Source organism: Lissotriton helveticus, chromosome 9 (assembly GCF_964261635.1).
Source record: "Lissotriton helveticus chromosome 9, aLisHel1.1, whole genome shotgun sequence".
Taxonomy (NCBI): Eukaryota; Metazoa; Chordata; class Amphibia; order Caudata; family Salamandridae; genus Lissotriton; species Lissotriton helveticus.
In genome coordinates this window covers 996,277,102-996,290,644 of record NC_136070.1, presented here as the reverse complement: position 1 = coordinate 996,290,644, position 13,543 = coordinate 996,277,102, and the positions used below count along the sequence as shown (strand labels likewise).

The following is a 13,543-nucleotide window of genomic DNA, read 5'->3' as shown; positions in this document are numbered from 1 at the left end:
CTTATGCTCGTAAAAAGTGGAATATTATTATTATTATTTAATTCTCATTTCTCATAATTGAAGAAATTCCATGCAAAGATTGGGGCTGGTGATAGTAGTTCAGGCTTAGGGGAATCTCCACATAAAATTCTGCAATACTCATGTTAGACCTGGCACTCTTGGCATGGTTTCCCCGACTTTTTGCCCTCTGACCTCCTGTTTTGCGGAGTTAATTTTTGGTGGCTTGAGCATTCTGGGTACTTTACCACTGCTGTCCAATGCAAAAGTGCATGTGCTATTTCCCTAAAACATAGCAACATTTTGCTTATCCACAACTTGCATATTTAATATACTTATAAAAGCCCCTAGTAAAGTGCACAACAAGTTCTCTGGGTCTGTACATTAAATAATACTAGTGGGCCTGCAGCTCTAACTGTGCCACCCGCCTCAGTAGCCCTTTAAACATGTCACAGGACTGCCATTGCAGAGCCAGTGTGAGCAGTTTTAAACTGCCATTTCAACCTTGCAAGTTAACACTCTTGCCAGGCCCAAACCTTCCTTTGAATACATATATGTCACCCCTAAGGTAGGCCCTGGATAACCCCAAGGGCAGGCTTCAATGTTTCTAAAAGGTAGTACATATACTTCAAGCTTTACATGTACAGGCAGTAAATAACTCTTAACCCCTTTGCTGCGTTTGTCGACCAAAGGTCGCTGCGAGCACTACCTCCGTAGTACTGCGCAAGTCCGTTGGCTGACGCGGCACCGACCACTCCGCTAAACTGCCGCTCCGTGGCGGAATTGCCGCCGTGGTTAAGCGGTTATATTAAGTTTTCACTACTATAATGCCTAACTCTTCAATAGGTTAACATTGGGATTACCTCATTACATTTTATAAGTGTTATTTCTAAGTGGGAACATATAGATATTTCGGATTTGGTGTCTCTAGACTCACAATTTAAAATCTCAACCTATAGTAAAATTGGATTTTAAGCTGCAGGTCTAAAAATGTCACTTTTAGAAAGTTAAGAAAAAAGAGGGGTAAGGCCCTGACAGGACAGTTACCAGGAAGGGCCGTATTCAGTAAGTACAATTTCTTTATTGAGACAATCACACTATATTCTTTTGGGTCATTCAGTTATTTATTTAACCTTGCTTTTGAAACTTTAATCTGTATTTTTCAGTCGCAAAGAATTGATTTGTGTTGATCAGATTATAAATGATACATTGGTTTTGTATTATATATTCATGTTTGTGATACATTTTTGTAATGTATATTGTGGTAAATGTTATAAAAAGATGTGAATGTTTGTAAATATTGAAATTGTCTTTTGATATGTGCTTGACTGGAAGGATGTGAAGTGCTTTTATAAAAAAAAAAAAAAAGTTTCAAAAGAAAGGTTAAATAAATAACCAAATCACCCAAAAGAATATAGTGTGATTGTCGCAATAAAGACATTGCTTGAATTAATCAGTATACCAGTTCCCCCCTTCCGTTGTACTTTTAGAAAGTTGGTGTTTTGTTACTTTAAACATTCTGTGTCTTCCTCCTGTCTCTCTAGACACATCTGGGGTGGGTGACAGCAGGGCCATTAACTGGTTTGATGGGGTGGAGATAACCAGAGCCCTACTGGCACCTGAATAGGCTGTGCCCTATCTCCACATAATAGGCCTAACAACCCCTTATTGTTACTCTAGTTAGCTTGGAGCCAGGACAAGGGAGGAAGGGGGTTCCTGGCACTTCAAAGTCACTGTCTGGAAGCTTCTCCCACCTTCCAGAACCAGGGCGCCAAAGTATAAATACTGGACCTCAGACAACACAACTTCAGTACACTTCTGGACCTATGGATACTCTGCCAGGAAGAAGGACTGCTGTGCTGCTGAAAGGACTGTCACTCTGCTGGACTCCTGCTCTGCTGACCTGCTGCCTTCCTTGCCTGGTAGTGAGGAAGACAGGACCTGAAACTCTCCAACCCAGAACCAAAAGAAATCTAAGGGCTTGCTGGCTTGCCTCCTGTTATCTGAATTCTCAGGGACACAAAAGATTTCCAACTCAAGTGCTACAGCATATGGACTCTGCCATCTGTGAGTGTAACCCATCCAAGAGGTCCCACCCCAGTTCTGGACCCCTGGAAGTGGCCTAAGGTGCTCTGCCTTCTGTGTTCCTTCTCTGAACTGACATGGAACGACGAGAAGCCTTGCAAAACAACACTGTGCGGACTGCGCACCAGGATTTAAGGTACTGTGTTCAGTGGGCGCAGGTGGGCCCCTGCAGCTGGCCCATACTCATCACAGTTGGCCGGAACTTGTGACTTTGTCCCAGTCTGGTGCGACAAGATAACCACAGTTGGCACTATGTGCTATTTTCATCTGAATCTTTAAAATTGCAAACCCAAATATCTACTAATTGGATTTTTGTTGTTTTTATCTCGTTTTGTTCTATTGTTCTAATCATGTACATCCTGCACACGGTCCTCCCCACCATCTGTGAACATCATAATCATCTTGTTGCAGTTTGCCCATGTCACGTTGTATCTTTTTGTGTGGGATTGCTGGCTTGCCTCCTGTTATCTGAATTCTCAGGGACACAAAAGATTTCCAACTCAAGTGCTACAGCATATGGACTCTGCCATCTGTGAGTGTATCCCATCCAAGTGGTCCCACCCCAGTTCTGGACCCCTGGAAGTGGCCTAAGGTGCTCTGCCTTCTGTGTTCCTTCTCTGAACTGACATGGAACGACGAGAAGCCTTGCAAAACAACACTGTGCGGACTGCGCACCAGGATTTAAGGTACTGTGTTCAGTGGGCGCAGGTGGGCCCCTGCAGCTGGCCCATACTCATCACAGTTGGCCGGAACTTGTGACTTTGTCCCAGTCTGGTGCGACAAGATAACCACAGTTGGCACTATGTGCTATTTTCATCTGAATCTTTAAAATTGCAAACCCAAATATCTACTAATTGGATTTTTGTTGTTTTTATCTCGTTTTGTTCTATTGTTCTAATCATGTACATTCTGCACACGGTCCTCCCCACCGTCTGTGAACATCATAATCATCTTGTTGCAGTTTGCCCATGTCACGTTGTATCTTTTTGTGTGGGATTTTCACAGTTTTACTGTTTGAAGTGTTGCACAAATACATAACATATTACCTCTTACGTTAAGTCTGCCTGCTCTGTGCCAAACTACCACGTGGTTAGCACGGGGTAATTTAGGGTGTGTTTGTGACTTATCCTGACTAGGATTGTTGTGCCTGCTTAGACAGTGTGCATACTGCCAACCAGAAACCCAATTTGTAACAACTGATATTTGGTGCCTAAATAGCATTGGGTTTCTATATCCTATTGAGGAAAACTCACCGTTTTGTTGGGCCAGTTGTACCTCTCAAAGACATCCTGCACACGGTCCTCCCCACCGTCTGTGAACATCATAATCATCTTGTTGCAGTTTGCCCTTGTCACGTTGTTCTGTGCAGAGAGATGAAAAAGTCTGGTTAGGAACTGCACTCCAAGATTGAGTTAGGTTTAGTATATATGAGCATGAGTGGATTTAAAGTGAAACCCACAGGTACCTTTATGTGGGTTATCCAAGGTCTGAGAATTTCCCATATGGTCTAAATAAGATGGTCCTGGGAAAGGTAAGTGGTCTGGTCTGAAAGTATGGGCCAGCTAATTTAATCTTATCACACAACTGTACTACTGAAGATGCCACCTATTAATGCAGGAAACTATGATCTATATGTGCACATCTAGCACAGACAGAGGTTTGCCCACTGTTCTCTGTCTTAGTCTGTCAAGCAAGTACTAGCTGCAGGGGCACAAGAAAACATGATTGCAGTTCTCACATGCTACCCTCTGCCATGACTGGATGGAAGCAATTTCTGATCTGCATTTGTGCCCGAGACCCTGGTTGACATTCTCAGAAGCTCAGCTTTGTGACTGTGACTTGAAAGACAGGCCTTCTACCTTTGAGGATCGGTGTACTTTTTCCCATCCTCAAATGCTTCGAAATGCCTCAAATGCGGATGTGCATTGCAGCTGCATAGTGAAAGAGTCATTATGACCACTGTTTATTACTGAAGGGTTAAGTTTGAGACTTGAAATGGAGGTGTGATCTCCATGGACACAAGCAGCAATGTGTCCTCTTCTCGTAAGCCTACCTTCCATTTGACCAACAGTAAAATGCACTCTGTAGGTGCACCCAAGATAGTATGTGACATTATCAGAATTTCCACTTCTCCATCATTCATCCTATGCCTTGGAAAACTGGCCTACACCACTTGTGCATTCTGAAGTCTGTCCTATTCCCAAAAGATTCTCTGACTGACATGCAGGTGTGAGTTGTAGGTGCATCATGTAGGAGTCAGTCTTTAAGGCTCTTCATCCTCAAGGTTAACCATGTGACTTGGAACGAAGGTGTGTTCTTTGTGGACAGAAGGAGCAATGTGTCCTTTACACAGAAGCTACCCTCACCGGTGATTGACACGCATATAGGTAGGCGCACTCAGGGCAGCGTGTGTGTGTAATCAAGAACAAGGGTAAAACCTGAAATCTCTAGGGACCCGAATTTACAAATGTATGTTTTACACAATAGGTGCCCTTAATCTTAAAGTCTTAAATTAGTAAAAACAAAATAAGTAGGATAGCAGTCAATTCCTATTTCTTGATTAATTAGAGAACAATCAATATTGAACAGTGTGTGAAGTGAAAAACGTGCTTGGAGCTCATACGTGAAACACAAGCGATACACATTTGGTGCATCACATACAGTGAGAAATGACCCTTACAAGATAACATTAGTAATACATTTATGTGAGTGCAGAACATTGATGGTGTTTCGATCCCATAGAGATAAAGGATCATTATCAGGACTTAGAATATACTTGGCCCAAGGATGGGTAACAGTGTAATTGAGTTTAAATTATTCCGACTAGCCAAGCAGAGTAAAATGTTCGAACTCCAAGGAGAGAAGGGGATTGATTGCCTGGAGGTTCTTAAAAACTGAATTTAGAGCAATGGATTAAGCTTCCTTTTTCATTTGTTTTTACTAATTTCAGATTAGGGGCCACTGTTGTGTAAAATATATAAACCCAGGTCAGTGTGTGACATTACTAGAATCTCCACTTCCCAATGGTTCATTCTGTGACTTGAATCTTGGCAGGGTGTCCCAGTCTCACAGGCTCTATGCAGGTGTGAGTTTCCGGTACACCCTAATGAAAGCACAGAGGCTATTCTCTACATCTCAATGGTTAACATCGCTAAGGGGTGTAGTCGTACAGAGGTCACAGGTCTATCCCAGTCCTTCCCATTGTATCCCACTCCAGCAACCATAGGAATTTTTTATATATGGACTGCCTTGAACCTCATTTAATATGATGGACCAGTGACCCATTAGCAACGTACATACAAGCTCCTGCCCCTTGGGGAACTGGTGATGATTTCCGTAGCCAGGAGCCTGTACCTCAAAGCTGTTTAGCACTTATTTGCAGACACTAAGCAGCAGGTCATATTCCCCCCAAAGGACTCTTCCCCCTTCTGAAGAGCACAGAAGAACAGAACACTGGTGTCAAGGGCTATCAGCACTGGCTACTCTTCAACACTCCAGAAACTAGAAAAACAATTATAAGTTGTAGACTGCCCTGAAGTTTATTTACTATCCTGCACAGGGGAGACTGGGACAGACTTGTGACCAGGGTGTGATTTAATCCCTTAGCAATCTCATGGTGAAGCCTGGGATATGTGAGTTACTTATTTGTGGAGGGGTAATGGACCTTGGTATCAAGTGCTGTCACCAATTCTCAATGGCGGTAACTGTGGGTCATAGCTCAGAAATGTGTATGACTAGCTGATAGAGGAGCTACACCGATGATCCCTTGATATTCATAGACAGCGCTTCAGAAAATGCTTACAATGTCCAATGAAGAACTTCTTGGAATTTAAAATCCTACATTCTGTCTAAACTACTTTACACAGTTGTGTCCTTAGAGGTTTCATGATGCATCTTCATCTCAAGTCTCCTGCAATCGAATATCTTGCTTTTTATCTCATTTTATGTCCATCTTTGTAATTTTTCATCTCCAATCTCCCAACACAGTTTGGCATTAATTCCTTAGTAAGCACCACAGGTTTACTAGACATATAGGACAGAGATAGACACATTACCCATCACTGGTATCCACCCCCAAGTCAGTAACTCCAAATGGCAAGCTTTTTTAACAACATAATAAGAGGTTGCATTTTAACACCTACTTAGTAAATAGATCATGTCTAATAAGAATGACAACTCAGTTATAATTTTTCGAGTGCCAGAAACCAGTAAGGATTTCCAGAGACATTTTTAATCAGCACCACTTTCCCAGAACTTCCCCTTCACACAACACCAATCCCGCTCCGCTGTATTCAGGCATTGTAGCGCAACTGGGTGGCACTCGGCTACCCAGTTGGGAACCCTGTGATGAAGCATGCCACCAAATAGGTTGGTGGGTGAGGGTTCTTTTTACAAACCTAGTGGGTTTCTGGCATTCAAAAAATGATAACTGAGTCGGCTTTACTAGTGGGTTTGTCCACTTTGTTTTTTTTTACATTATCCTGGGGATAGGGACACGCCCCAATATAATCCATGCACTCTCCATTTGTTTACAAATATTAGGAATGACAGTCAACAAAGGCCGACAAGACAATATCTACTTTTCTAGACAATACAAGTGGAGGGGTGAAGCACTTTTCTTCAGGTCTCGGTTCAAAAATGTATTGCTGACCACTGGGAAACTGTCACTCCCTAACAGTTTATCAATTCTGAATCAATTACTAGACTTCTTACTGTTCAACTTTAGAACAGTTTTATCTCACTGTGGATTAACTGGAAGCATCTCAAATCTCTGAAGTACTGTTTTATAAGCCAGTTTTACATCCAAGTCTTAAATAAAGATATGATTCAGGTTTTAGTCACTATAAGATAAAGACCATTGACTTCTTAGCAGGTCAGCTAGGTCTTCTTTGGTTAATCATCATGCATTTCACATAGCAACTACTCTCATTATTGATTAACACTGAATATTTCCAGCTAGTCTGGTTCATTCTCAGCAGATAGAATGCACTTAAATGTTAAGCGCTACAAGGGAAGATTTACAAAGTTATCAATAAATGCAGAGCAGCAACCAAATATGCTGTGCTGCGTTATGTGAAAGGGAAAGATCGGGAGGATGCCATATCTACTAAGATTCGGTGCTACTGTATGTATGTAGTATTTCTATAGCAAGAATCTAGTCACAAGACAGCGGAGTAATGTACATGGTCAAAGACCAGCATAAAGTCAACAAGTGATAGGAGAGATAGACTGTTTGCTGATGGTTAATGCTTTGTGATGTTGTGTTCGTTAAAGAATGTTGGATCAGTCCTGATGGATACGGGGATGTTGTAAAATACTGGGGTGAATAGAAGGAAAAGGCCTCTACCTGTTTTTTTCTTTTGTATTCATGTTAGTCTGCAGTTTGATAGTGTCCTAGCTGTGGGTGTACCAATACCAAGCAGAGATGGTGGGCTCGTCTGCAAGATAAGCAGGGGTGATGGTCATGGTGGCTTTTTAAATGATGCAGCTGGTTTTGAAGATGGTGGCAGCTGGCTAGAGGAGCCAATGAAGTTACATCAGAATGGGGGTGATGTGATCATATTTGTTTAGGCCTGGTATGAGACATGCTGTGGCATGTAGAATGCCATTAAAGGGTTCCACTGTGGAGTATGGAAGCCCAAGGAGCAGGGCCCACCATCCAGATGCAAGAGAATGCAGACTTGAACAGCAATTCTGAAGTCCCTTTCTGGAAGAAATAGTCTCACTTTCATTAGAAGTACAAGCTGCTACCAGGATGTGTGCTTTTGGCAACGTGTTCCTTGAGGACGGGGTTGGTGTCCAGCGTAAATTCAAGTGACTTGGCAGTGGGTGAAATTTAGCATCTTGGTTAGGCTGAGCTTCAGGAAGGGGCTGGAGCTCCAGTTATAGATTATGTTCAGGCAGTGTTTGATGCATCGCATGTTTGAAGCAGGGGAGACTTTCAATAGAGTGTGTATCATTGGCATATGGGTGAATCTAGATGTTGTTGCCTATGAGTAGAGCAGCATACGGCTAAATGTAGAGGGTTATGGTCACAGTGGACAGTATGGAACCCTGGGGGACTCCACAGGTGATAGATATATTTTTGGACCTGGAGGTGTTCATGTGAACAAACTGGTTTATTTTGGAAAGGTACGAGGAGATCCAATGAAGGTCACTGCCGATGAATCCTTTTCGAGACTCCTAAGTACATATGACAGTGGGATGGTCGATTGTGTCGAAGGCAGCTGAGAGGTTGATCAATATCAGGGGGGAGGGGCCATCTTCATCTGTTGTCAGTGTGGCATTGTCAACTATGTGTGAGATAGCAATCTCTGTGCTGCAGCATGATCCCAAGCAAGACTGGCAATCGTGAGGAGATGGTTAGCATTAATGTGATTTTGCTGCTGCTCTCCTCCCTAGTGCTGGTCTCCAATCAGGCTGTCTAGCACCACACATATACATATGCAGCACAGATTCTGTAGTGCAAGGGGACCCATCCAGTACAAAAAACTATGCTTAGACAAACTTTAAACTTTTCCCGAAAGTGCAGTACAAATAAACAGTCCAAAATGTTTGGAGAATTTAAAACATTTCTAATTTTGAAACATAACCTCAAAGAGGCATTCTTTTATGTACAATAGAGTATTGAGTTTAAAACGTATGGGTAGTTGCATATTAAGGCACATGTTCTTCCCATGGAGTGTCACTTTGACATGAACAAGCCAAAGCAGTGCTAGTCCTACTTTGCATTAATGTAGGGATACTTTCCAGTGCAAATTAAATTTTGCTCTGGAAATTAAATCCCAAATAAATATTTTGTTCCCAGTTGCATCACTTTTGTAACACAAACCCTGTGGAAAATGTTAGTACTCCCTCCCCTATATCTTCTGCTCATATTGTCCATGCCTATCACATCATGCATCATACTATACAGGCTATCTCAACCTCATTCTGCACACCTTCAGCTTCTACCATGCATTTCATGGTCATGCTGTACCTCTCAAGCCCAAACCAAACATACCCACTTCATACATGCACCTCTTGGCCAATAATAGGCATCTCAAGGTCCTACAAGGTACTTCGAGCTCCTACAACCATGTCCCGCTCTGATCATTTGATCTCGGCTCGTATCATGCGCCCTCAGAAGAAACTGAGCATCTCCAGCTCATAATGTGACTTTCTTCATCATATTGTGTATCACCAGCTGACTCTGCAAGTCTAGAGCACATGGTGCACACTTTGCTGTACTGGGGTTTAAACCCCAAAAAGCCCAGATAGTTTGGGTTATGGTTAACTGGCTTAACTTTAAAGCAAAATACATCTGGAGCCATTAGTTATAGCTAAAAATCAATTTTACCGGTCTGCTGGTACAGGCCTCCACCACCCATTTACATATTGGGGCCAAGGGGACAAAGAGCATGGAGGACCATCAGGCATGTCTTTAGCAGAGAGTCCAGTGAAGACATCATCAACTTTGTAACCTCTATGCCTTTAAGGTCTTTAAGGAGACATAGTTGTCTCCCAACACCCTCACGGCCGGCCAAGGGAAGGATCTAGACTCCCGACTCAACACCTTGCGAACCACAGTCAGTCACTCATGAGCAGCAGATGTTCTCTGGTTGGTACATGGCAGTAAACTCGCCCAGCCGAATCATGACTCAACATGACACTTACTTGCACCTACATTTTTGTCATTTATGTTTTCCCTGGACCACTAGATCTCCTCCTCTGTCAATGCATGCCCCTCTTTCAGGCCTTCTTCACCTTCTCTGAAGCACTATGTTCTCATATTGGAGGTACTTCAGGTGCTCCAGACAACTCTACTGCACACTGTCCCCCTCAGGCAAAACTTCTCCCAGGGTGTTCTCAGCTGGAGCAGGACAATCCACTTGTCATTCTTGACAAGGGACCATGCAGCTTTTGTGTAGAGAGCAGGTCTGTAGACAAAACTCCACATGGGGCAGCAAAAGGCAGTAAAATGGAAAGACTGCTGCCAGCCAAACAGTCACAATAGTTCACAAAACTGAGTAAGTCCCTTCTTTAGTGCTGACTAACTCATTCAATGGGCACACACACAAAGTACACAAGAAACGTCTGAGCAGATGATCCTTGGAAGACACTGATGGAGGGAATGGAAACCCTAACTCCTACTGTTGGGACAAAAGTGCATCGGGCTGGGTAAACAGAATAATCAGTACTACTGGATATTTTGGAAGCCAGTTTCACCAGAATCATGCCCACTGTTGATGCAAAGTGATGAGAAAGTGGGTGCACTGGTTTTCTCAAAGCGGCCACAAATCTGTGTGCCAGTGTCATCAAGGTGCTGACTTCCCCCTTTCCATCATCTTGTTTGAACATTTTGGATATGATACAAGTGCAAAACCAGTGGCTTTACTTCTGTTAAGCACCAAATGTGCATATTCCTTGGATGCGTCTAGCAGGAATTATGACAAGGATTACACTGACAGAGGCCGCGAGCCCAGGATGTCCTCCAGCCCAGGGTAGCTGTTTCACCCACTTACATTTTGCAGCTGGCTGAAGGCATACTCGAAGCCAGCCTTGTAGTCGGTGGTCCCTTGGGCCACCATCCCCTGCACTGCATCCTTCATCACCTTCTTGTTCCTAACGTTGGCCTGGACGAGTTGGCGGAAGCAGGATACATTATCAGCCTTCTCATTAAACTGAAAGGCAAACAGACAAAGAGTCAATATGGTGGCCACAAGATGAGATGCAGGGAAAGGACATTGGACACATGTGTATTCTATGAAGGAGGCCCCCAACTAGGAACTTCTACCTCATTAATGCTAACCCATCAGCAGTGCTTTTTCTGTTTTAATTGCTGGTGGAAAGGTCATCAGTGGGGGGGCATTCATCGCCTTGGGAGCTCTCTGTGAAGAGCTTAAGGCTGTCCATCAATGAATACAGAACAGGTTCAGAACTAAGGAGATAAAGGCACCCAGCATGAGATGAGAAAATGAGACTGCAAAACCTATTTTGCAAAAGTATTAATGGAGCAGTAGGGCAAACAGCGCAAGGCCAGGGTAACTCCCTACCTCGTTAATTCGACAGAGGAAAGGCTCTTGAGCAGCAGCTTTGATCCCTAAAGTGTCACACTTACAGAAGCCACCGTTACGTAGTCATCATCCGAGAGGGTGTCCAGCATCTCCATGACCGAGGTCTTCATGAGTTTCAAGGTCAGGCCACTCACGCTGCCACTCCTGGAGATGGGGGTAGGTGAGAGAAACAACCCAGAGTTCATAACACAGAGTCTCCACCCCACCTGAGTTCACACATAGGATTTTTAGGTAAAAGAATGGGCAGACATGCAGCTTCAGATCATGCAGAAATAGGGGAACCATGCTCAGGCAGAGATATGGGGGACTGTTTGAGGTGAGTCATGCGTAGCGGGTCACAAAGTTGCTCTATCCTCAGACAGAAATACTACACAAACAAGTGTAGAGGAGACAACCAGTCACACAGGCAATCCCAGGTCAATCACAAATGGCTGAGAAGCCAATCACCAAGCTACCATGGGCAGCGGTTGTCTAAAGGCCATCAAAAACATGCCTAATGCACAGAAGAGCCTAAGAGTGGAAAAACACAAGCCAACACGTGCAAGCTCAAAGACGTTGAATGGAGATAGAAAATTGATACTGTTAACTATCCAACCTAGAAGGGTGTCCACCATTACACAGGCTATGAATTAATATGAGGTTGTCAATATAGTACAAAATCACCATACATTGGTAACATCTTTCCTGCAAGTTAGTCCACTTTAAACTGCTGTGATGGTCACTTAAGCAAGAGCCCAAATAAAACATGTCACTGAACATAGAGCAGCTGATCCACAAAAGGGCCAACACAAAAGTTAGACATGTAACAAGTAAGCTAATGCTTGCGTTTTGATAAAATATGGATTTTTCTTAGGAATTGTAAGAGTAGTCTTGGCAAGCAGCAACTACATAAAATTCCTCAGAGTGTTCGCATGTGCATCTATTTAGGCATTTGGATATGCACAGGGGTACATTTCCACATGCATCACAAGAATGTAAATCTTATATTTGTTTAAAGGTAAAAACATGAGGCTCCTTGGGAAAACCCCTTTCAGTACAACCCACTTCAATATTTGAGATGTTCCCTTGCCTTTCCCACAGTGGAAATGGATTCCTCCTCCTACACTAGACAGGACTAAGGGCTTAATTTAATTCTTGGAGTACAGTTTGTACCCTCCCAGGGTGATAAGGTAAAACACTCCATTGCCTTGACGGAGTACCCGTCCGCATTTAGAGATGTCCGCTAGCCCTGCATCTCTAGTCATTGGAGGGAACAGCTGTCGTGGACAAAAAAACATTTAACAACGACCACTCTAAATCGAGTGGACAGTGTTATAAGCAAACCTCCGACGGCTCCCATTTCGTTGAACGTCGGAGGACTATGTCAGGGACAGTGGCGGCTCCTCCGCTAAGGCAAAGGAACGTCACCCTACTGCTTTTAAGCAGTGTGAGGAAAGGAAAAATAAAATGATAATAACTTGTTGTTATCATTTTGTTGTTTACAGCTGCTTTGTTGGTCACTGCTCTGCTCTCAGAGCAGGGTAGGGGAGGAGTGGTTTGCCCACTCCAATTGCTCATGAATGTGTTTGCATGTTCTCCACACAGGCTGCATTACAGCCTGCGTGGAGAACATGCACGGGCCCCTATTCCCTGGCTGAGCGCTGACCCACGGCGCTCAGACCAATCACAACACTGCCTTGGTCAGGGGAACCTGGGTGCTTAGAGGAGAGGTGTGGCACCGTGGCCAGGGCAGCTGACGCTGGAATCTGGGGATCACGGTTCGATCCCCAGAGGCGGCGGCAGATTAGCCCAGCACCATGTGACTTTGGGCAATAGCTTGCCTAATCTTACCGACGGCACCCAGCGCCTAGAGACCCTTACGGGTGATTGTTTGCGCTTTACAAATGTGGATTATTATTATTATTACCAATCGCGTTGTGATTGGTCAGGGGAACCTGGGTGTGCTTCCTGGTTGCTGTTCGGCTGGAGTACCACAGAAGAGAGACAGAGCAGAGATGCAAGGACGTGGAAACAAGGTAAGTGGTTGTTTTTTTACATTCCCCGTCCTCCTCCCCTGATCCATGCCGGCCGGCTCTGTCAGAGCTGGAGTCGGCTCTGTCACTGAAACCCACGGACCATGACATGAACTTGGCGGGAAGGTTAATCCTTTGCAGTTGTGGCAAGTACTCTGCACCAAACCTCAATCAGGTCCTTACTGTCCAAATGGTGCTAGGGTTGAAAACACCTGCACGAATCTGTGTCTTGGTATTTTACACCCTTTCCAGCTGGTGTTCCCCGATACTACTACAGATCTGTCCCTATGAGCGGAGGATAGTACACCAAAATTCCTCAACGGCCTCAGAAATGTTTGAGAAGCAAATCCCGTTTAGATAACACGTGCAGCACGCCTGACTCTGTGAATCTGA

General features: G+C 43.9%; 1 protein-coding gene across 1 annotated transcript in view; it reads right to left on the bottom strand.

Annotated features, from left to right (window-relative positions):
• CACNA2D2 (calcium voltage-gated channel auxiliary subunit alpha2delta 2) overlaps positions 1–13,543 on the bottom strand; it is a 1,696,410-nt gene that overhangs the window by 401,307 nt on the left and 1,281,560 nt on the right. The window contains exons 10-12 of the mRNA XM_078661304.1: positions 11,183–11,282; positions 10,587–10,745; positions 3,336–3,443 (exon numbers count right to left, since the gene is read on the bottom strand). Of these exons, the coding sequence (XP_078517430.1) occupies positions 3,336–3,443; positions 10,587–10,745; positions 11,183–11,282 (367 nt within the window). The remainder of the gene's footprint in view (positions 1–3,335; positions 3,444–10,586; positions 10,746–11,182; positions 11,283–13,543) is intronic.